The sequence below is a fragment of the Salvelinus namaycush genome, chromosome 25 (genome assembly GCF_016432855.1).
Source record: "Salvelinus namaycush isolate Seneca chromosome 25, SaNama_1.0, whole genome shotgun sequence".
NCBI lineage: Eukaryota > Metazoa > Chordata > Actinopteri > Salmoniformes > Salmonidae > Salvelinus > Salvelinus namaycush.
The window spans coordinates 9,395,138-9,416,242 of record NC_052331.1 but is presented as its reverse complement, the minus strand read 5'-3'; the positions used below and the strand labels follow the sequence as shown (position 1 = coordinate 9,416,242).

Below are 21,105 nucleotides of genomic sequence, written 5' to 3'. Positions count from 1 at the left end.
ACTTCTGATCCCCAGCAACATGGGCACCCCCACAATTGACACACACTGTTTTTTCCACCCGTACTACACAGTCCTTTGTCCCATGCCATCCTGCACACTTCTCACATCTCGGAACTTCCCTCCAACAAACTGCAGCAACATGACCATAAGCTTGGCATCTGAAACACCTTAGTGGGTTCAGCACAAACACTTTCACTGGGTAACATGACTATCAGGTAAAGACTCTGCTTCAAAACTCAAACGGACAATGTCTTCAGTTTCACCATGCTCGCGCCACACCAAACGGTAGGCGTCACAGACACAGGGAATTTTGTGCGGGTGAGGAACATTTAAGGTTTGCCAAAAAACTACCAGGATTCATTTAAAATTAAAACTTTATTTCATGAAAACAATAATTCCTCTTTTATCAACTACTTCTGTATAATACATTGCATGAAAACATCCGAATGAACATCAATAAATTGATAGTATAAAAGCCTGGTACAGCATTTCCACAATTACATTTTAACCAAGTTTCTTCACACAATATAACAATAACAAATATATCAAAGCCTTCCAGATAAATCAGAGAAGCATGAGGCAATATTATCAAAGGAAAAGATTGCATATGAACAATCTGCTTTTTATTAGGAGCCAAGGTCTTACGGCTTTGCAAGGCATTAGATAGAGGATCCTCGTAGGAACAGCAAAACTAACTATAGATCAGAGTCTAGGCCAAAAGAGCAACATCATCTTCCCTCTTTACAGATGAGTTAGAACGTTTGGGAACTGGGACCATATATACTGTGTGCAGAAATAAAAACGCATACAAACCTGAGACAACTGACAGAAAAACAAAATATATACACACACAACAACAAAAAAATCAAGGCATATGGTCCAAGAAAGCACAGTCATAGCTACTACAGCATATCTGGAATGCTAACAGGACTGTCTGTCAGAAGGGCACTGGGTAGAAGTTGCCCATAGGGGCAAATCTAGGATCAGTTTACAATCACCAAATAATAACCAGGGAACACCACAAAACTGACTTTAGATCAGTGTCAATAGAACATTACTGACTCTGGCAGAAGTACTTTCACACTTTTCAAAAAGCCAGAGAGAAGTTATCAGGCACCCTGTCAACATTAATGCTTCTTAATCTCAAAGCCAACAGTACTGCTGCAAAGATTACACAGAAAATCCTTTTTGATTTGGATTTGTATTCTTTTCTGAAAACATGAATGTAAAGCCTGTAGCCGTCATTGGAAAGTTAACAGTCATAATAATCTCTATGGAATGTATCCCCTGAACAGATCAGCTACGACACGTTTACCACAAGCACTGATGGTGTGTCTTCTACTGTTGTGTGTGACAGCGTGAGTGTGTGTTTGCGTTGAAGATCATCAAATGCCACAGACATAAAACAATGTTTAGGCGCAATATGCAGTAGCTAGCGTGCTACAGATCAAGGCTGTCTTTCGTGAAAGCTGGAACAGAATTGTTTGAAGATTTTAGGCACTTTGGTGGGCGAGAGTAAGAGTGGGGACAAATAAATGGCACATGAAGAGTTAACATTCGTGCAAAGCTTTGATCATGGCAGAGGAAAGAAAATAGAGAGAAAAAAGCACAGTGTGCAAGCTCCACTGTAGTGCAAACAGAGAGAGTATCGCAGGATGTTCTGCAGAGTGGCTGTAGATTCCGGTGCACGTCTATCGTCTTTGGTGGAGAATTCAAATGGCCACCATGTTGGTACCAAGAGTTCTAAGACAATGACATTCTACTTAGAATGCCTATTAGAATGTTATCGTCATGGAGTGTTTGGTGCCAACATGGAAGTCCGTTTGGTTAACTCTCTGTAAAAATGGCTCTGGTGCATAAGGGAATGTAAGAGTGCGAGACAAAGACTATTCAGATCTGTCACATCTGTAAAATATATCAAATTTACATCACATCTGTCCATCATCGTTCTCAGAGGTCTCCCTTTTCAATCACTGTCCTCTGTAGTCGTCTTGACTAGGAGGAGATGACAGCGACCGACACTGACCAGATGTCGAGGCATCCTACTCCCTGGTCAGTCCTGAGTCTAGGTCCTCCTCTGTCTCAACCTCCAGCTTCCCCTGCTTGACAGGGCAGGTCACGGGTTGTAACTGCAGAGTCACTATCTGACTGGTGGTCTGTTCTGCAGTAGCAGCCTGTCTCTCACACATACTCCCCAGCAGCTGAGCGGTTCTGAAGACCGACCCGTGCTGACCGGGCTGCAGAGACTGCACGTTCTGCAGGGTGCGCAGCATCTCAGCTGAGACTATAGGCAGGTGCTGCTGCTGGATCAGACTGCATCCCAGTGGTCGAAGAACTGTTCTGCGCTGGGCTGGGGATCGGGACTCGGATTGTGGGCCGGGTTGGTGCCACTGGGCTGTTGCCGGACTACTGCTGGTCTGTCTGGACCTTTGGTAACCTGGTCTAGAGGAGGGGGGAGGAGGAGGGAAAGAATGCTCGTAGGACGCTAAATCGTCCAGGGATTGGTCGCTGGAGGGCGGGCTTTCCTCTGGAACGTCTTCATCATCCTCATGATTGCCTTGGTCCTCCTGGTCTTCATCACCACTGATGAAGACCATGTCCTTGGGCAGGGAAGCAAACTGGTACACCAGCCTCTGGCCCTCCACCTTGTTCAGGATCCCACGCTGGTAGTAGTACCTGTTAGGGGCAGAGATAGGTCAGCTTTGATACACACCTGCAGGGCCACAGATAGAAAGTTAAGTTTTGTTCAAATTAATAATAATATGTAAGTTAACTACAGCGTACCTGAGAGCTCGGCCCATGGTCTCATAGTTCATGTCTGGTTTGTTTTTGTGTTTTCCCCAGAGTCGAGCCACAGCCTTAGAGTTGACCAGCTTAAAGATCCCTGCATGCCGATTGGTCCATTTGATATAGCGGGGACAGGCCTGACGGTCTTGAAGAAGCTCAATCAGGAACTGCCACAGATACAGAGTGTTACCTGAAACATGAGAGGTGAGATTGAGTGTTCTGTTCTCTCTCTGTGTGTGTGTCTGTGTGTCTCTGTGTGTGTGTGTGTGTGTGTACCTTTGCTGTATTTTCCCCTCTTGAATGTGATGTCCGGTGTGGGAGATTCAGGCCTTTTGGATTTCTTACCTGAAACACATAACAGAGTTTTTATTTTACTGTGACAATGACATAATTGACATTGTAAATTACAGCAGTCCATAAATGGAAATGTGAGAAAGCACAAAATAAGTAATACTGTCAGAACTGATGAGCAGACATATGAGCTAAGGTTATGATTACAATTTATAGTTTGAAAACATGGCCAGATAATGACATAAGTAAAATTACAGTCTGACCTCTCTTCTTCTTTGGTTGCTCGGCAACCGTCTCCCTCTGCAGCGTGACCCACTGGGGCTGGCTCAGAGCTCCCACAATGTCCTCTACTGACACCATCAACTGGTGGGTAACGGGCGATGTGATGACATCACCCAGGGAGGGAACGTACAGCTGGGCTAGAGGGGAGGAGACAAACACACACTGTTAGGGCTTACAGCGTAATGAATGGGTCTACAAGGAGACCATTAGATTAGGTCAATTTGATTACAGGATGTATACATCTGCTCCAAATCAGTGCAGAAATATGGATGTTTGTTTGCCCTAGACAAGAAACATGGTGATGGTAGACAACAAGCTAAACGTTCAGCGACATCTGAGAAGTTCACGCAAAGACCGAGTCAAGACAAGTTACTCACTGAGCTACTAGCTAAGACTAGCTGTGTGTGTGTGTGTCTCACTGTAGTGCTGTTGGTCCAGAGAGAGGGAGTCGGGGGAGTCCATGTTGAGGAGATTCTCAGCTGCCACCAGTGTTTCCATGGTTTCCTCATCGCCACTCTCACTCCCCTCCACTGGATAGATAGATAGATAGAGATAGATAGATAGATAGATAGATAGATAGATAGATAGATAGATAGATAGATAGATAGATAGATAGATAGATAGAGGGGAGCTCAATATCGAGAGAAACGGTGTGATGCGTCAGCATGACCTAATGGCTCTGTCTGTAGGCCAACCCCTAGTGATGGGACAGCGGGAATAAACAAGGCGGCTAGCTAACTAATGGCCCTGCGTTTCCCAAACTCGGTCCACGGGACGTTTTTGCCACAACACTGCACATCTGATAAAAATGATCCAAGCTTGATGATTAGTTGATTATTTGAATCAGCTGTGTAGTGCTAGGGCAAAACTGTGCAGAGTTTGGGAAACCCTGTACTACACTGTTAGTAAGCCCATCTTTCTTCCACAACGATAGTCTAACTGTATATTCGCAAGCTTGCAAATCCTAGCTTAAACAGAGATAATGCTAATGTTGTAACATGCCACGGTAAACGATTGACAGTGAGCTATCTAAAAGTAGAAAATAAAAAAGAAGCTAACGTTGTTAGTTGCTAAATTAGGTAGTTCAAAGTTAGGTTAGCTAACTAGCTAGACAGTTACAGGAGTAGACAAGTGAAGCTACAAAACCAATTTGCCACAAACGTACTTGCATAGACTAAGATCCTCGCTATTCAATAATTACTTCCACGAACTGTTTCACTGCAGAGAGCTACATGATAATCAACTTTAACAAAACTGCAGCAGCCACAAGAAGACGTGTTTTGTTTCACTTCCTGGATGTGAGAACTTCTCTGATTGGGCCAAATGCGATGGCCACAGTACGCATGTGCACAGACAGTTTACAGTCCCCTCATCAACATGAGTAGAGATAGCTAGCTAGGGTATTTATTTGTGCTTTGTTAGAAACAAGGATCGCCCCCCCCCCCCCATTTTCACATAAAATGACATACCCAAATATAACTGCCTGAAGAAAGGATATGCATATTCTTGATACTATTTGAAAAGAAACACTTTGAAGTTTGTGGAAATGTGAAATTTATACAGGAGAATATAACACATTAGATCCGGTAAAAGATAATACAATGAAAAAACATGAATTTTTTTACCATCATCTTTGAAATGCAAGAGAAAGGCCATAATTTATTATTCCAGCCCAGGTGCAATTTAGATTTTGGCCACTAGGTGGAAGCAGTGTATGTGCAAAGTTTTAGACTGATCCAATGAACCATTGCATAACTGTTCAAAATGTTGTATCAAGACTGCCCAAATGTGCCTAATTGGTTAATTAATACATTTTCAAGTTCATAATTGTGCACTCTCCTCAAACAATAGCATGGTATAATGTAATAAATCAAATCAAATAGCTATCAAAAATTGGACAGTGCAGTTAGATTAACAAGAATTTAAGCTTTCTGCCCATACCAGATATGTCTATGTCCTGGGAAATGTTCTTGTTACTTACAACCTCATGCTAATCACATTAGCCTACGTTAGCTCAACCATCCTGTGGGGGGGGGACACAGATCCCATAGAGGTTAAGTTAGGTTAAACTATTTTGATTTGAAACTGCTCTGTTGTTAAATTCCAGTAGTGATACAGGTGCTATAAACACAGCAACTAGCTTCATAGCGATCTGTTTGTAGTGTGGTAGCTAAACTATCTACCATAGCTAGCTAGTTAGCTAACTGGCTAACCACCTTCCATACATCACACTGAATGTACTGACTGTACAATGTCTTCATCAGCTATTTATTTTTGCCCAGCACCGGTACTTATGTGCATATTACCCTCCTGTTTTACACTGACAGTTTCTCTCAGGAGCTGAATGAAGCCGTGGAGCCTAAACCGACATCCTAAAATGCCAGACCCCTTACCTGAACATAGACCTCCTAAAGTACTACAAAACGATGTTAAGTCCTCTGTGCCTGTTTCTGTCTCTGCAGGTGCTGTTGATGATGCCAAGAAAGCCCAGCAGCTCAATCCCAGCCCTTCCCTTTCCCTTCATGAGAACAGGGTAAGTGTGTGCATGTGTTGTTACCCGTTGTTAGCAGGCAGTCGTCTGTGTGTGTCTGCTCACAGGCCAGGCCTGAGTAGGAGAGCAGGTGGGAGTGTGGGACCTGCTCCACTATCACTGCAGGAGAGGCCAAGTGCTCATCCAGCTGCAACACAGAGGGACAAATGATCTGTCATTCACTTTAATTCCGTTCTAATTCATTCTATCCAACACTTTATGGGCATATAAATTCGTGGATGCTTCAATAACTATGGCTGACGTCATCACCATGTCCTCCTTGGCTACTGTATGTCTTGACTCTACCTCTGCATTCAATACAGCTCGTCTGCACTTTGATATTTGATTCCCCAAGTGGTTCTACATTGACGCATGATTCCGGAGGAGGCATTGATGCTTTATCTGTTGGCGTGCACACACACACACTCATGCACGCACACACGGTCGTTCCCACCTGTAGTCCATTATTCACGCGGTCGCTGGCATACTCAAAGATGAGTTCCGTCTGCTGCAGCATGGCAGACATCGCAGAAGTCTCTGATGGCAGCTCTACGATGTCTTCATCCTAGCATTCCACGTTAGATGTCCAAGTTTTTAGGTCCCAGAGCACCGGATATGAGTTATAAGTGTCAAATCACAGGTTCTGTGTTTCATAAGTTCCAGAGCAGAGTAAGTTGTATCCAAAGCGTCCCCCCGTTCTTTTCTGTGTCCGTGGCCTTTCACAGGTCCTTCTGAGGATGAGTGACCTTCAACCGCATGGCTGAATAACAGCACAGTGACTAAACTGGCTAAATTAAATAGCTGGCTAGCTAACTAGTTGCTCACTCCAGCGCAGTGGCTAGACCTCTCAGAAGAGTGAGTGTTGGCTTGGCTTGGCTACTTGGTAAAATTGTTGAGATAAAATCCTGCAGGCCTCCTCAGTAGACGGTCCGTAGATGAAATGCTGAACAAGAGCATAGTTACTTGTTTTCTCTTCTTCACGGTTTCTACTCTCGATGAGGAAGTGTAGGTCCAACGGTCCTGTGGTCTTACCCTGAGAAAAGGGAACAGAGACAGAGTGGTGGGGGTATGGGGGGGGGGACAGAAATAGAAAAATATATAAATTACATTAGAGAAGGTTCTTCAGGGCATGATAACTCTACATGTACTCTACATGTGCCACACTCTTTCTGATCAAACACACACCTTGAGCAAAGTGCAGACAATGAACAGAATCACATGATCAGGGCTCTCTAAACTCTGCTGGTAGAACAACAGTCTGTTAGGAAGACCCAGGGCAAAAACAATGTCTGCCAAGCTGAGCCAAGGCCTCTTACAACCAGCAACTATTTATATTCCTTCCTCTTATCACGTTCTTTATTCTGTTCTGTCTTATTTTTTTTTTCTCTCTCTCTCTCTCTCTCTCTCTCTCTCTCTCTCTCTCTCTCTCTCTCTCTCTCTCTCTCTCTCTCTCTCTCTCTCTCCCTCTCTCTCTCCCTCTCTCTCTCCCTCTCTCCCTCTCTGTTTCTCTCTCTCCCTCTCTGTTTCTCTCTCTCCCTCTCCCTCTCTCTCTCTCCCTCTCTGTTTCTCTCTCTCCCTCTCTGTTTCTCTCTCTCTCTCTCTCTCTCTCTCTCTCTCTCTCTCTCTCTCTCTCTCTCTCTCTCTCTCTCTCTCTCTCTCTCTCTCTCTCATCTCATCTCATCTCCCCTTCTAAAGAAGCCAAACCAGCAACAGGAAAGAAGCTTCCGGAGTGAGTCATGAGTGTGTGTTATATGAGTGTACTGTATGTGTGGAAGGGAGGTAGGGCAGGCAAAAACGAGCAGCTGTGTCTGCTCAGAGGTCCTAATGCTCAGGTCACACAATGGGCATCTGCGTTAGGGTCTGTCTGTGTTATGTGTCTGTGAAAGGAAACTCCTAATTTCAAGATATTGTGTTTTTCCTCTGGTTTGGTATGCCAGGAATGTGTTTGGAATAGCTCCTATGAGAGATAAGCACAGAACTAACAGACAGACACACAGGGTTAGATTGCTACAGAGAGAAGGGTGGGGGAATCACAAAAGGGGCTAGGTAATGATTGACTGTGACTCCTACATCATTAGGTTACATTAGATTAGATATACTTTGTCTGTTGTTCACAGAAATTTGCTTATACAACCATCATCACTGTGTCTGAAAGACACAACCCCCAACCATAACCCAGCCCTGGCCTGTCCTCTCTGCATTCACGCCAGGCATTGTCCATGGTGTCAGTTAGATAGGATCACACACACATTCCTGTATGCCTCTGGTTTCTTTCTCGCTCTCCTCCACTCATTCACCTCCCTATTTGTTCACTCACTCAGTCACTCACACATTTTCTCCACTCGTTTACTCACCTGTCCTCTTCTCTTCAGGCGGCAGTTACTGACTGCTGTTAGCACCAGAAAATCCTGTTTCTGCCGTTGCTGGTCTACCATGTCCCCTTGCTCCCTCCTCTCTTTCTCCCTCCCTCTGTCCCTCTTTCCCTCTCTTTTCCCCTCTCTCCTTCTCTCTCTCGCTTTCTCTCTCTCTCTATCTCTCTCTCTCTCTCTCTCTCTCTCTCTCTCTCTCTCTCTCCCTCTCTCTCTCTCTCTCTCTCTCTCAGGTGTCAGGTTGCAGTAGGTAAGCAAGCTCGGTGACAGGCACCATGACGACAGTTGTTATGCTACACACCTGCGTTTACCTGATCTCCTCCCACTCTACCCTTAACCCTTTAGAGAAAGAAAGAGAGAGGAGACTTCCCTAGAGAGACAAAGAGCTGCTCACAGGGCAGACATGCATGCTATAGTCATATGCCTATTCATTTTGAATGCCAATATGTTTTCACAGGAGACTTCTGGGAATGCCAAACGAAAAATGTCTTCATTTGCTGTTCTGTTTTGCTTGTGTTCAGCAGATTTTGTTGCTATATGTGTTGTTGCTTGCATAGCATAGGGTATAATGGGATATTTGACACTTGTGGTAGCACTGGTCACAATGGAGAGGAATTTTGAATTGAATGGGCCAAGGAAAGGACAGGAGGTTGATTAAGACTGTTGGTAGTCAACCTGGTTTCAACTCCCTCCTCCATACTGCCCAATGTGGGTTTCCTGTTCTAAGCTGACAGCGTGTGCGTGCGTGTATGTGCATGACGGCTAAGAGAGCAAGATGCAACTGAGGCTGTTATCGCACAGGAAGCACAACCCTTTCTGTGGGCTCCACTTCCTCCTGAGAGAAAGGGAGGGAGCGGAGGAGGCCTATTATAACGCGGGAAAAGCTGTCACCACGGAGACCAATGTTCCATTGTACGTCTGCCAGACTGCCGTCTTGTATTATGGTTGTTTAGAATGTTGGGTTACCGGTAACGCTTCTCCATGTTTTCTGTGTCTCTCTGTATGTCCCAATATTGTTAAATGGCTCCTGCACTTGTCTCCTTCCCTACACAATGGTGACAAAAGGAGGTTTTTAAGACGATTTGGGACATGACACAGTCCTATTACACACACATCTGTGTCTGTGGCTTCAGTGATAAGCTTCATAACACACTCAATGCCCTGTGTGTGTGTGTGTGTGTGTGTGTGTGTGTGTGTGTGTGTGTGTGTGTGTGTGTGTGTGTGTGTGTGTGTGTGTGTGTGTGTGTGTGTGTGTGTGTGTGTGTGTGTGCGCGCGTGTGCGTGCGTGCGTGCGTGTGTAAAGAAAGCGCATTGTGAACTAGGCCAGGCAGATAGAGGAACAAGGAAAGGAGCTGATAAGCTTCCTCTTTTGCCCCGGGTGACCAAGCCTAGCCAATCGAACATGGAGAAATTATGGGGAGACTCTGAATAACATTACATGTTTTGGTGAACTACAAATCTTAAAGGGATACTTCGGGATTTTGGCAATGAGGCCCTTTATCTACTTCTGAGTGGAAGGCCTCCTGAGTGGCGCAGCGGTCTAAGGCACTGCATCTCAGTGCAAGAGGCGTCACTACAGTCCCTGGTTCGAATCCAGGCTGTATTATATCTGGCTGTGATTGGGAGTCCCATAGGGCGGTGCACAATTGGCCCAGCATCGTCCGGGGTAGGCTGTCATTGTAAAAAATTATTTGTTCTTAACTGACTTTCCTAGTAAATAAAGGTTAAATTAAAAAAATATATTTTTTATTTATTTATTTCACCATTATTTAACCAGGTAGGCTAGTTGAGAACAAGTTTTTTTGCATTTGCAACTGCGACCTGGCCAAGATAAAGCAAAGCAGTTCGACACATACAACAACACAGAGTTACACATGGAATACACAAAACATACAGTCAATAATACAGTAGAAAAATAAGTATATATACAATGTGAGCAAATGAGGTGAGATAAGGGAGGTAAAGGCAAAAAAGGCCATGGTGGCGAGGTAAATACAATATAGCAAGTAAAACATTGGAATGGTAGATTTGCAGTGGAAGAATGTGCAAAGTAGAAATATAAATAATGGGGTGCAAAGGAGCAAAATAAGTAAATACAGTAGGGGAAGTGGTAGTTGATTGGGCTAATTAAAGATGGGCTATGTACAGGTGCAGTGATCTGTGAGCTGCTCTGACAGCTGGTGCTTAAAGCTAGTGAGGGAGATAAGTGTTTCCAGCTTCAGAGATTTTTGCAGTTCGTTCCAGTCGTTGGCAGCAGAGAACTGGAAGGAAATACGACCAAAGGAGGAATTGGCTTTGGGGGTGACCAGTGAGTTATACCTGCTGGAGCGTGTGCTACGAGTGGGTGCTGCTATGGTGACCAGTGAGCTGAGATAAGGCGGGGCTTTACCTAGCAGAGACTTGTAGATAACCTGTAGCCAGTGGGTTTGGCGACGAGTATGAAGCGAGGGCCAACCAACGAGAGCGTACAGGTTGCAGTGGTGGGTAGTATATAGGGCTTTGGTGACAAAACGGATGGCACTGTGATAGACTGCATCCAGTTTGTTGAGTAGAGTGTTGGAGGCTATTTTATAGAAGTCGAGGATCGGTAGGATGGTTAGTTTTATGAGGGTATGTTTGGCAGCATGAGTGAAGGATGCTTTGTTGCGATATAGGAAGCCGATTCTAGATTTAATTTTGGATTGGAGATGCTTATTGTGAGTCTGGAAGGAGAGTTTACAGTCTAACCAGACACCTAGGTATTTGTAGTTGTCCACGTATTCTAAGTCAGAGCCGTCCAGAGTAGTGATGCTGGACGTGCGAGCAGGTGCGGGCAGCGATCGGTTGAAGAGCATGCATTTAGTTTTACTTGTATTTAAGAGCAGTTAGAGGCCACGGAAGGAGAGTTGTATGGCATTGAAGCTCGTCTGGAGGTTAGTTAACACAGTGTCCAAACAGGAGCCAGAAGTATACAGAATGGTGTCGTCTGCGTAGAGGTGTATCAGAGAATCACCAGCAGCAAGAGCAACATCATTGATGTATACAGAGAAGAGAGTCGGCCCGTGGATTGAACCCTGTGGCACCCCCATAGAGACTGCCAGAGGTCCAGACAACAGGCCCTCTGATTTGACACACTGAACTCTATCAGAGAAGTAGTTGGTAAACCAGGCGAGGCAATCATTTGAGAAACCAAGGCTGTCGAGTCTGCCAATAAGAATGTGGTGATTGACAGAGTCGAAAGCCTTGGCCAGGTCGATGAATACGGCTGTGCAGTAATGTCTCTCATCGATGGCGGTTATGATGTCGTTTTGGACCTTGAGCGTGGCTGAGGTGCACCCATGACCAGCTCTGAAACCAGATAGCATAGCGGAGAAGGTACGGTGGGATTCGAAATGGTCGGTAATCTGTTTGTTAACTTGGCTTTCGAAGACCTTAGAAAGACAGGGTAGGATAGATATAGGAAAAAATAAATTCCCCAGAGCCAGGTGAACTCATGGATATCATTTTTATGTCTCTGCGTGCAGTTTGATGGAAGTTGCTAACTAGCGCAATGACTGAATGTCAATGGGCATATGCTAGCAGATACACATATACTTCCAGTCATTGAAGTCTATGGGTACATGCTAGCATGTTAGCAGATACCCATAGACTTCCAGTCATTGCGCTAATGCTAGTTAGCATTGGCTCGCGAAACCACTTACAACCACCTCTAACTTTCATCCACCTCTAACTTTCATCTGACTCTAGGGAAGTTGATAAAAGGCCTCTTTGCCAAAATCCTGAATGATCCCTTTAACCCCCTTGTTTTGTGTGTGTGTGTGTGTGCGCGCGCGCATGTTGGACTATTTACCTTTATCATCTGCAAAGCCACAGGGGCCTGGATACTTTATGTAAATACTCTAAAGCCCTAAACAAACAGACATGCACACAGATACAATACGAAGAGATAAGAACTCTAAAATACAACACACATAGAACCCTAAGCCTCCTTGAATTGGGTTTTCCTCACATGGATGCCAAACTCACAACCTCAGTTCTGGGGTTGCTGCAATGTTCAACTACAGAGCACAAAACACTTTCACTTCAATCTCGAGCTACTACACAGACCCATCCACCTCCTTATCACAATCCCATTGTTTTTGTCAATTAAATCATTGACAGTCACACTTGTGTTTGGGTTTTTGAATGTAAACCCAATGTAAGTCTTATGATAGTGTTTTTGTCACGGTCGTTTGTAGAATTAACAGACCAAGGCGCAGCGTGCGTAGAGTTCCACATGTTTAATTAAAGAAACTCACCAAAACAATACAGAACAAAAACAAACCGTGAAGTCAAATGCCGTGCACACTGGCAACTACACACAAACAAACAAGATCCCACAAAAACCCAGTGGGAAAAGGCTGCCTAAATATGATCCCCAATCAGAGACAACGATAAACAGCTGCCTCTGATTGGGAACCATACCAGGCCAACATAGACAAATAATAACCTAGATAACCCACCCTAGTCACACCCCGACCTAACCAACATAGAGAATAAAAGGCTCTCTATGGTCAGGGCGTGACAGTTTTAAAACAGTATAGAAGTACTCTGAAACACCCAAAGTGGTTCTTCAATCTGAATATTGGTGTTTTTAAGAGTGTTGTGAAAACACTTTTGTGTGGGTTTCAGTACATGTAAAAGGCAACATTAAAACACATACACAAATATTTGTCATACAATCAAATGGTTAAGAAATGCAAATACAATTCATGATCATGATTTTTTTTGTGTGGAATTCCACCTTAATTTTTTCAATGCTTTATTTAGACAGATTAAAAACGGGAGGAGACAGAGAAGGAGTGAAAGGGGGGGACAGGTGACTTCTGGGGCAGTAAGATGGTACATTTCATTTTTTTAAATGGAATGTTACACACATTCACACAGCCACTGTAAAAAAATATTCTTGAATTTTAATTGACACAAAAACAACCAACATACTCAATAAAAATGAACGTAAGTAATTTCAATGATTTATTAACTTCCTTTTACCCCCCCAAAATAATAATACATACAACTTAATATGTTGCACAAAATGTAAGTATATTATGATGATAACCAAAGAGAGAGAATTGGTTGATTGAACTCATTTGAAGTCTGGTTTTAATCTCCTTGCACTTCCTATCTTGCCGTTTGACTCTGTTTTTAGAGTATTGTGGGTAATTCAAAATGTTTAGACTTTATTATTTTTATTGTTATTATTATTTTACACAATGTTGTATTCACCTTTGAAAAAAGAAAAGTATACTTCTATGAGTATTAATGAACCCTTTACACTCGTGGGAATTGGCCTGTACGGATAGGGCTAAATTGAAATGTTTCTTACCGAAGTAATATGAAATGCATATGCATAAGCATGGTAGCAATTGAAAGGGAACAGTTTGGAGATTATGGGAGCCACACACCTCTCCAAAATGTGCACAGTTCCTCAGTAATGTCATTATAGTCTTCAACTAGAAGGTGCTTTGAGCTCTCCTAGCTGTGCCATTGAGGGACTAGAGCAAGCACACTTGTAGTTGTCTTGTTTGTTGTTGCGTTGTTGTTTACGCAATCCAAAAATGGCCCGTTATACATTGCAATCTGGCTCAGGTTGGCATCATTTGAAAGCATTTGAAAGTTCTATTGCCAACATGACTAGCTGTCACGCCCTGACCTTAGATATCTCTGTTTTTCTATATATTTTGGTTAGGTCAGGGTGTGACTAGGGTGGGTACACTAGTTTTGTATGTCTAGGGTTTTTGTATGTTTAGGGTTTTTGTATGTCTAGGGTTTTTGTATGTCTAGGGTTTTTGTATGTCTAGGGTTTTTGTATGTCTAGGGGTGTTGTATGTCTAGGGGTTTTGTATGTCTATGTTGGCCTGATATGGTTCCCAATCAGAGACAGCTGATTATCGTTGTCTCTGATTGGGGATCATATTTAGGTAGCCATTGTCCTCGTTTGTATTGTGGGATCTTGTCTACATTGAGTTGCCTGAGTGCACAGCTGTAGCGTCTCGGTTCTTTGTTAGGTGAGTTTCAGTTGATTAAAATTATGTGGAACTCTACTCACGCTGGGCCTTGGTCTCCTCTTTATGACGATCTTGACACTAGCTAAGAAATAAAATATGATCTTACCAGTGGAGGCTGCCGAGGGGAGGACGGCTCATAATAATGGCTGGAATGGAGCAAATGAAATGGCATCAAACACCTGGAAAATATGTGTTTGATGTATTTGGTACCATTCCACCTATTCCGCTCCAGCCAATACCACGAGCCCGTCCTCCCCAATTAAGTCGCCACCCACCTCCCGTGGATCTTAGTGTTAGGCTTTCACAAGGCAATTCAGAGAAGCCGATTGTAATTTTTGGTGCTTATAGAAAGGAGTCATGAGGTGCATTCAGGTGCTTATTCTGCAGTGGACTTTCTTCACAATAGATAAACATAAGCTCTGTCCTGTTTAGAACAACCCAGGGTATGAGGCCAAGTCATCTTGTAACTATACACTAAACATAGTGATAAAAAAACATTGACACTGTATATGACATTTATTTTATGATATGGAAATGTGAAGTGCAAATTTGGACTCGGGTGTTTGGCTTGCTTGTATGACATCAAGGCAGTCCCACTGGGCACAGACATCAATTCAGCATCTATTGCACGTTGGTGTAACGTCATTGAAATGATGTGGAAACAACGTTGATTCAACCAGTGTGTGCCCAGTGGGGTATCTATTATAATCCTCAACGTCTCCTCTTTCAAAATACATTGAGCACTGTTCATTTATAGCATTTCCCTCGCTCAGACAAAACATTTGCAAAAAGTTGCCCAATTAACGGAAGGGATGGGGTCAACTTCTTGTCTCCTGCGGTGCTAAAGTTCAGAGCGGCTGTGAGTCAAAACCCATACTGTGATGTGAAGCGGAGCTCTGACGTCATTTACAGCATGTTTCTATACAGCCCAAACAAATGTTCAACCCGTGTACGGGTACGACTGTAAAGTGAGTTATAATAGTAGATCATTATGAACGGATATCGAAACCGTCAGGCAAAATGACATTCGGTAATGAAAGGACCCATTCCCACATGTTCATCTTAAGACTTTAGATGCAGATACAGTATCCTGCAATGCCTGGCAAATTATCAGACACATAAATCAATGTTACAGTGCATTCGGAAAGTATTCAGACCCCTTGACTTTGTCCACATTTTGTTACTTTACAGCCTTATTCTAAAACTGATGAAATAAAATGTTTTCCTCAACAATCTACACACAATACCCCATAATGACAAAGCTTAAACAGTTTTTTTTTTAAATATTTTTTTTTAAATTTATTACAAATTAAAAACAAAAGTATTCAGACCTTTTGCTATTATACTCAAAATTGAGCTCAGGTTCATCCTGTTGCCATTGATCATCCTTGAGACATTTCTAAAACTTGATTGGAGTCCTGTGGTAAATTCAATTGATTGGACATGATTTGGAAAAGGCATACAACAGTCTATTTAAGGTCCCACAGTTGACAGTGCATGTCAATATAAAAACCAAGTCATGAGGTCGAAGGAATTGTCCATAGAGTTCGGCGACAGGATTGTGTCGAGGCACAGATTTGGGGAAGAGTACCAAAAAATGTCAGCAGCATCGAAGTTCCCCAAGAACACAGTGGCCTCCATCATTCTTAAATGGAAGAAGTTTGGAACCACCAAGACGCTTCCTAGAGCTGGCCGCCCGGCCAACCTGAGCAATCGGGGGAGAAGGGCCTTGGTCAGGGAGGTGACCAAGAACCGTATGGTCACTCTGACAGAGCTCCACAGTTCCTCTGTGGAGATGGGAGAACCTTCCAGAAGGACAACCACCTCTGCAGCACCTCACCAATCAGGCCTTTATGGTAGTGGCCAGACGGAAGCCACTCTTCAGTAAAAGGCACGTGACAGCACACTTGGAGTTTGCCAAAAGGCACCTGAAGAACTCTCAGATCATGAGAAACAAGATTCTCTGGTCCGATGAAACCAAGACTAAACTCTTTGGCCTGAATGCCAAGCTTCATGCCTGGAGGAAACCTGGCACCATCCCTACGGTGAAGCATGTTTTTCAGCGGCAGGGACTGAGAGACAAGACAAGATCGAGGGAAAGATGACAGAGCAAAGTACAGAGAGATCCTTGATGAAAACCTGCTCCAGAGCGCTCAGGACCTCCAGACTGGGGCGAAGGTTCACCTTCCAACAGGACAACAGGACAACAACCCTAAGCACACAGCAACTTAGGAGTGGCTTTGGTACAAGTCTCTGAATGTCCTTGAGAGGCCCAGCCTGAGCCCGGTCTTGAACACATCCGAACATCTCTGGAGAGACCTGAAAATAGCTGCGCAACGACGCGCCCCATCCAACCTGAAAGAGCTAGAGAGGATCTGCACAGAAGAATGGGAGAAACTCCCCAAATACCGGTGTGCCAAGCCTATGTGTCATACCCAAGACTCTAGGCTGTAATCGCTGCAAAAGGTGCTTCAACAAAGTGCTGAGTAAAGAGTCTGAGTACTTATATAAATGTGATCTGTTTTTTTATTTATTTATACATTTGCAACAATGTCTAAACCTGTTTTTGCTGTGTCATTATGGGGTATTGTGTGTAGATTGATGATTAAAAAAAAAAAGTTTTTATCCATTTTAGAATAATGTAACAAAGTGAAAAAAGTTAAAGGGTCTGAATACTTTACGAAGGCACTGTAAATATTAAAATACTCTAGAAGAAGTTATCTAATTCTGCACTAGACAGGATTTGAAACACCAAATAGTGTTTTCAACCTTTTCCGGAAGTCTCCGGCAGGGTGTTGCACAAAACTTGAATAAGTGGTGTTCCAACACACCATGTAATCTTTCAAAGCATCTCATGATGATGTGCTTCAATACTCCGGCAAAGTTAAGGCCTCGTCTCCTTCACGTTGGTGGCAGCTCAGTTGCGACTAGTTTTTGTGTTACAAAGCGCTTCATTTTAACAGGGCATGTTAATGGTCTCCTCTGTATAGACTATGATAGTGACAGTGAGCTTACCTTGTTTTTGTTTTGTGCCTTTCGTGCTATGTCTACGTGTAGCAGCTGGCTGGTACGACCAAAGCTGAGAACAGGAAACTGTTTTTTTCTCCTGTGACACAAAAACTCTGGGACGAGGCTGCTCTTTGGCACAGATTTAGGATCAGCTTACCGTCACAATCTTCTAACAATAACTAGTCGGAGGAAAACACCAAACTGACCTCCGATCAGTATCCAAGGGGTGACTTCTAACTACTGCTCTGCTTCCTCTTTCCCCTAAGGGCCCGGTCTGTCCCTGGGAGGACCCTACCCCATTGGTTGAAATGTTAAATGTTTAAGGCAAGGGTTAAAGGGACACTTCAGGATTTTGGCAATGAAGCCCTTTATCCACCATCGCGGAATCAGACGAACTCATGGATACCATTTTTATCTCTCTGCGTGCAGTTTGAAGGTTCTAACTAGTGTTAGCACAATGACTGGCAGTCTATGGTAACTGCTAGCGTGCTAGTAGATATCATAGACTTCCAGTCTATGCGCTAACGCTATTTAACATTGGCTCGCAAAACTACCTCTAACTTCCTTCAAGCTGGATGCAGAGACATAAAAATAGTATCCATGAGTTCATCTGACTCTGGGGAAGTAAATTCCCGAAGAATCCCTATAAGGTTAGGGTAAGGGTAGGGGGGTTAGGGTTTAGGGTAGGGATGTCCCAAGGATCCCAAAAAGCACTGACCCTACGGGCCCTTCCCACCGTGAATTCTGATTGGCCACATGTCCTGTGTTAGGTAACCCCTGGCAAAGACCATTGTCAGCAAGAAGCAAAGGTAAACACAGGTATATTTGCAATGCAAAGGTACAGAGGGTAGAGCAAGCATACCGTACATGCACAGTGCACACAATCACCACTCGGGCAAGTGGCGCAGCAGTTTAAGGCACTGCATCTCAGTGCTAGAGGTGTCACTACAGACCCTGGTTTGATCCCGGGCTGTATCACAACCGGCCGTGATCGGGAGTCCCATAGGGCGGTGCACAATTGGCCCAGGGTCGTCCGAGTTAGGGGAGTTTTTTTTCCCGGTTTAGGACATCATTGTAAAAATTTGAATTTGTTCTTAACTGACTTGCCTAGTTAAATAAAGGTTAAATAAAATAAAATAAAAGTATGTGAGATGAACACTGTTTCTCAATTACATAGTCACTAGCACTCCCTATTGGCCAGCATGCACAGGACACATATTTATTCCAAGGACTGTAGAACTGTAGGCCCTCTGCTAATACAGTCATGCATAATTCAACATAGGCCTATCCTTCCTTCCTCTTTTTAAAGACACCACTAATCTGACTCGACTGGAACTAGGTTAACTGCAATGTACACAAACTGAGTTTACATTTATCCGATATGCTCATGTCAGGCTTTCAAGCAGGTCCCTAATCTCTGAAAAGGGAACACCACTACATGCTAAAGCATCTATTCCCCCTGGCCGGTATGAGGCATTCTTCTCCTCTGAGTCATGTCTGCTGTTGCGTGTGTATGGTAGGGTAGCATAGGGCCACCATGCCACATAGAAGAGAGAATGTGATGCCGGTTAGCATACAATAATTTGTTTTACATTCAACTCTTATCGAGATATATGAAAATAATACTGTGTGGGGTAGCTTTGATCTCTCTTTTTATCCCCATCTTCCTCCCCCTTTATCTGTTGAGCACAGGAGGTTGAGGGCACGTTAACTGGGGAGGACGGGTTCATCTTAATGGCTGGAGAGGTATGAGTGGAACGGTATCAAGAATATCGAACTCATGTGTTCGATGCCATTCCATTTACTTCTTTCCAGCCATTATAATGAGCCGTCCTCCCGCAACAGCCTCCACTGCTGCGAAGTATAAACTGGGGGTCCAAGAATTTGTTGGTTTGGCCCAAAAAGATAGGTACACTCCCCTACTGTTAATATATCGTATATAGTAATATGTCATATATAGTAGTAGTAGAACATATTGTAGTCGCACAATCTGATTGGATGCGTGCGTGTGTACGTGCACGTGACTACCTTCTGTAGACATTCTCCCTTTCCTTGATAACTCCTGGAGCCACTCCTGATCCACCCTCTGAAATTACACACTTCAGGACTTTGTCAGGTCCTTTTTTCTCAGATTTAGGAAACACATACAGGTATAGACATACAAAGATATAGATCATCGGAGGAGTTCATTCAAAGAGACAGATCATAATGAAGATATCTTTATTTCAGTCATTACATAGATATAATATCACCTTTGGGGTATTTGCAAATTGTGTTATATTTTATGGCAAAATTTGATATCATATCCTTTGACAATTACATTTTAGTCATTTTATCCAGAGCAACAGGAGCAATTAAGGTTAAGTGCCTTGCTCAATGGCACACAGACCGATTTGTCACCTAGTCGGCTCTGGGATTCAATCCGGCAACCTTTCGGTTACTGCCCCACCGCTCCTAACCGCTAGGCTACCTCACACCTCCAATAAAAAGGTGTAAATGGAGATGACAGGTTTTTGGACATAGAAAGACAGAAACTGTCAGAGGGGTCTGACCATTACTCTTATAACGAAGAATACAGGGAGAAAACCCAGAAGGTATTTTTCAATAAATCATCAAACCAAACTGATCAATCCCCTCTGTTGGCATGAAGACTCGACTTGACCCTCTACTAGTTCTTTAGAGCTCAGCCAGGGTCGTTTCTCCTGGATTTACCGTATGTATCCACATAAGACTTGGTGTGCCCAGCTTGTTGTTCATATGTCCATGAGCTAGTTATAAAGCATTGGATCAAAGTTGTGGCAAGGTTGCTCTACTCTTCTCTGTTTCTCCTTGCGATGTATTTTAAACTTCATACACACGTGTGCATGAGACACACACACACACACACACACACACACACACACACACACACACACACACACACACACACACACACACACACACACACACACACACTCACACTCCGGCCCCACACAACTTCGTTTGGCATTCTCTTGAGTGAGTGAGGATCATGACTTTGGGTTATTTCAAAACGTTTACCTTGAAGTGATTTTACTGCAGTGCCAGGAGAGTGAGCGTATGTGTTCTCTGTTCTTTCAAAACACACACACACACACACACACACACACACACACACACACACACACACACACACACACACACACACACAAGGCTAGTCTGTTGATCTTCTAATGCTGCCATCAATGTAGGGTTCATTGCTGGGCACTGATTCGACAAGGAGCTGTGAAAGCACACTGTTTTCCAAACATCAGAACTCATCACTGGCACCGTTGTTAATAATGACAGCAGAGAGGGAGGAATAGAGGGAGGGAAAGATAGGGGTGAAGGGACAGTGGGTATCTTTCATGGGTAATGTGACATGCGTGACACTGCATTAGCCCGAAGGGACATTCCCAGGTCAAAGAAGCGCTCAGTCTCACATGATGCGTGCCTTTGGTCACACTCTGTACTGAGAGAGGGCAGCGAAACAGCTTTGAAGAAAAGGGTTGTGGAGTAAACAATCATTTAAAAAAATTCCCCCGAAGGGTTTAGGGTGGTGAGATCCAAGTTTACGTTACAGTAGTTTGTCTTTAGGGAGATTTTGACTCATTGACTTCAATGAAGTACAATCAACTCCTGATGAGCGTACGCTGTGGTCACCAGTCCTAATTCAAGTACTGTACATTATTTGTACTGGCTCAGGATTTGGTTTAATGCAGTTTTGCATCTGGAGTCAACTGTAGTGATAGGTTGATGTCTAGGATGTCTACTTCTCGTGTCTTTCTCTTTCCTAATATTTTTTTGGGGGGTA

General features: G+C 43.6%; 1 protein-coding gene across 4 annotated transcripts; it reads right to left on the bottom strand.

Moving 5' to 3' along the window:
- Positions 1-360: 360 nt before the first annotated feature.
- On the bottom strand, positions 361-8,347 carry LOC120020195 (ETS-related transcription factor Elf-1-like). 4 transcript variants are annotated; one of them, XM_038963693.1, is made up of 8 exons: positions 8,245-8,347; positions 6,345-6,923; positions 5,918-6,038; positions 3,780-3,890; positions 3,342-3,497; positions 3,064-3,132; positions 2,785-2,977; positions 361-2,676 (listed from the first exon to the last, which is right to left on the bottom strand). In XM_038963693.1, exons 2-8 carry the CDS (start codon positions 6,414-6,416, stop codon positions 2,043-2,045), a joined length of 1,356 nt encoding a protein of 451 aa, XP_038819621.1. In that variant the 5' UTR covers positions 6,417-6,923; positions 8,245-8,347; the 3' UTR covers positions 361-2,042. The 4 variants fall into 4 exon arrangements, with proteins under 4 accessions (XP_038819621.1, XP_038819622.1, XP_038819623.1 ...); XM_038963694.1 differs by lacking the exon at positions 8,245-8,347 and adding an exon at positions 7,076-7,284; XM_038963695.1 differs by lacking the exon at positions 3,780-3,890.
- Positions 8,348-21,105: the final 12,758 nt, after the last annotated feature.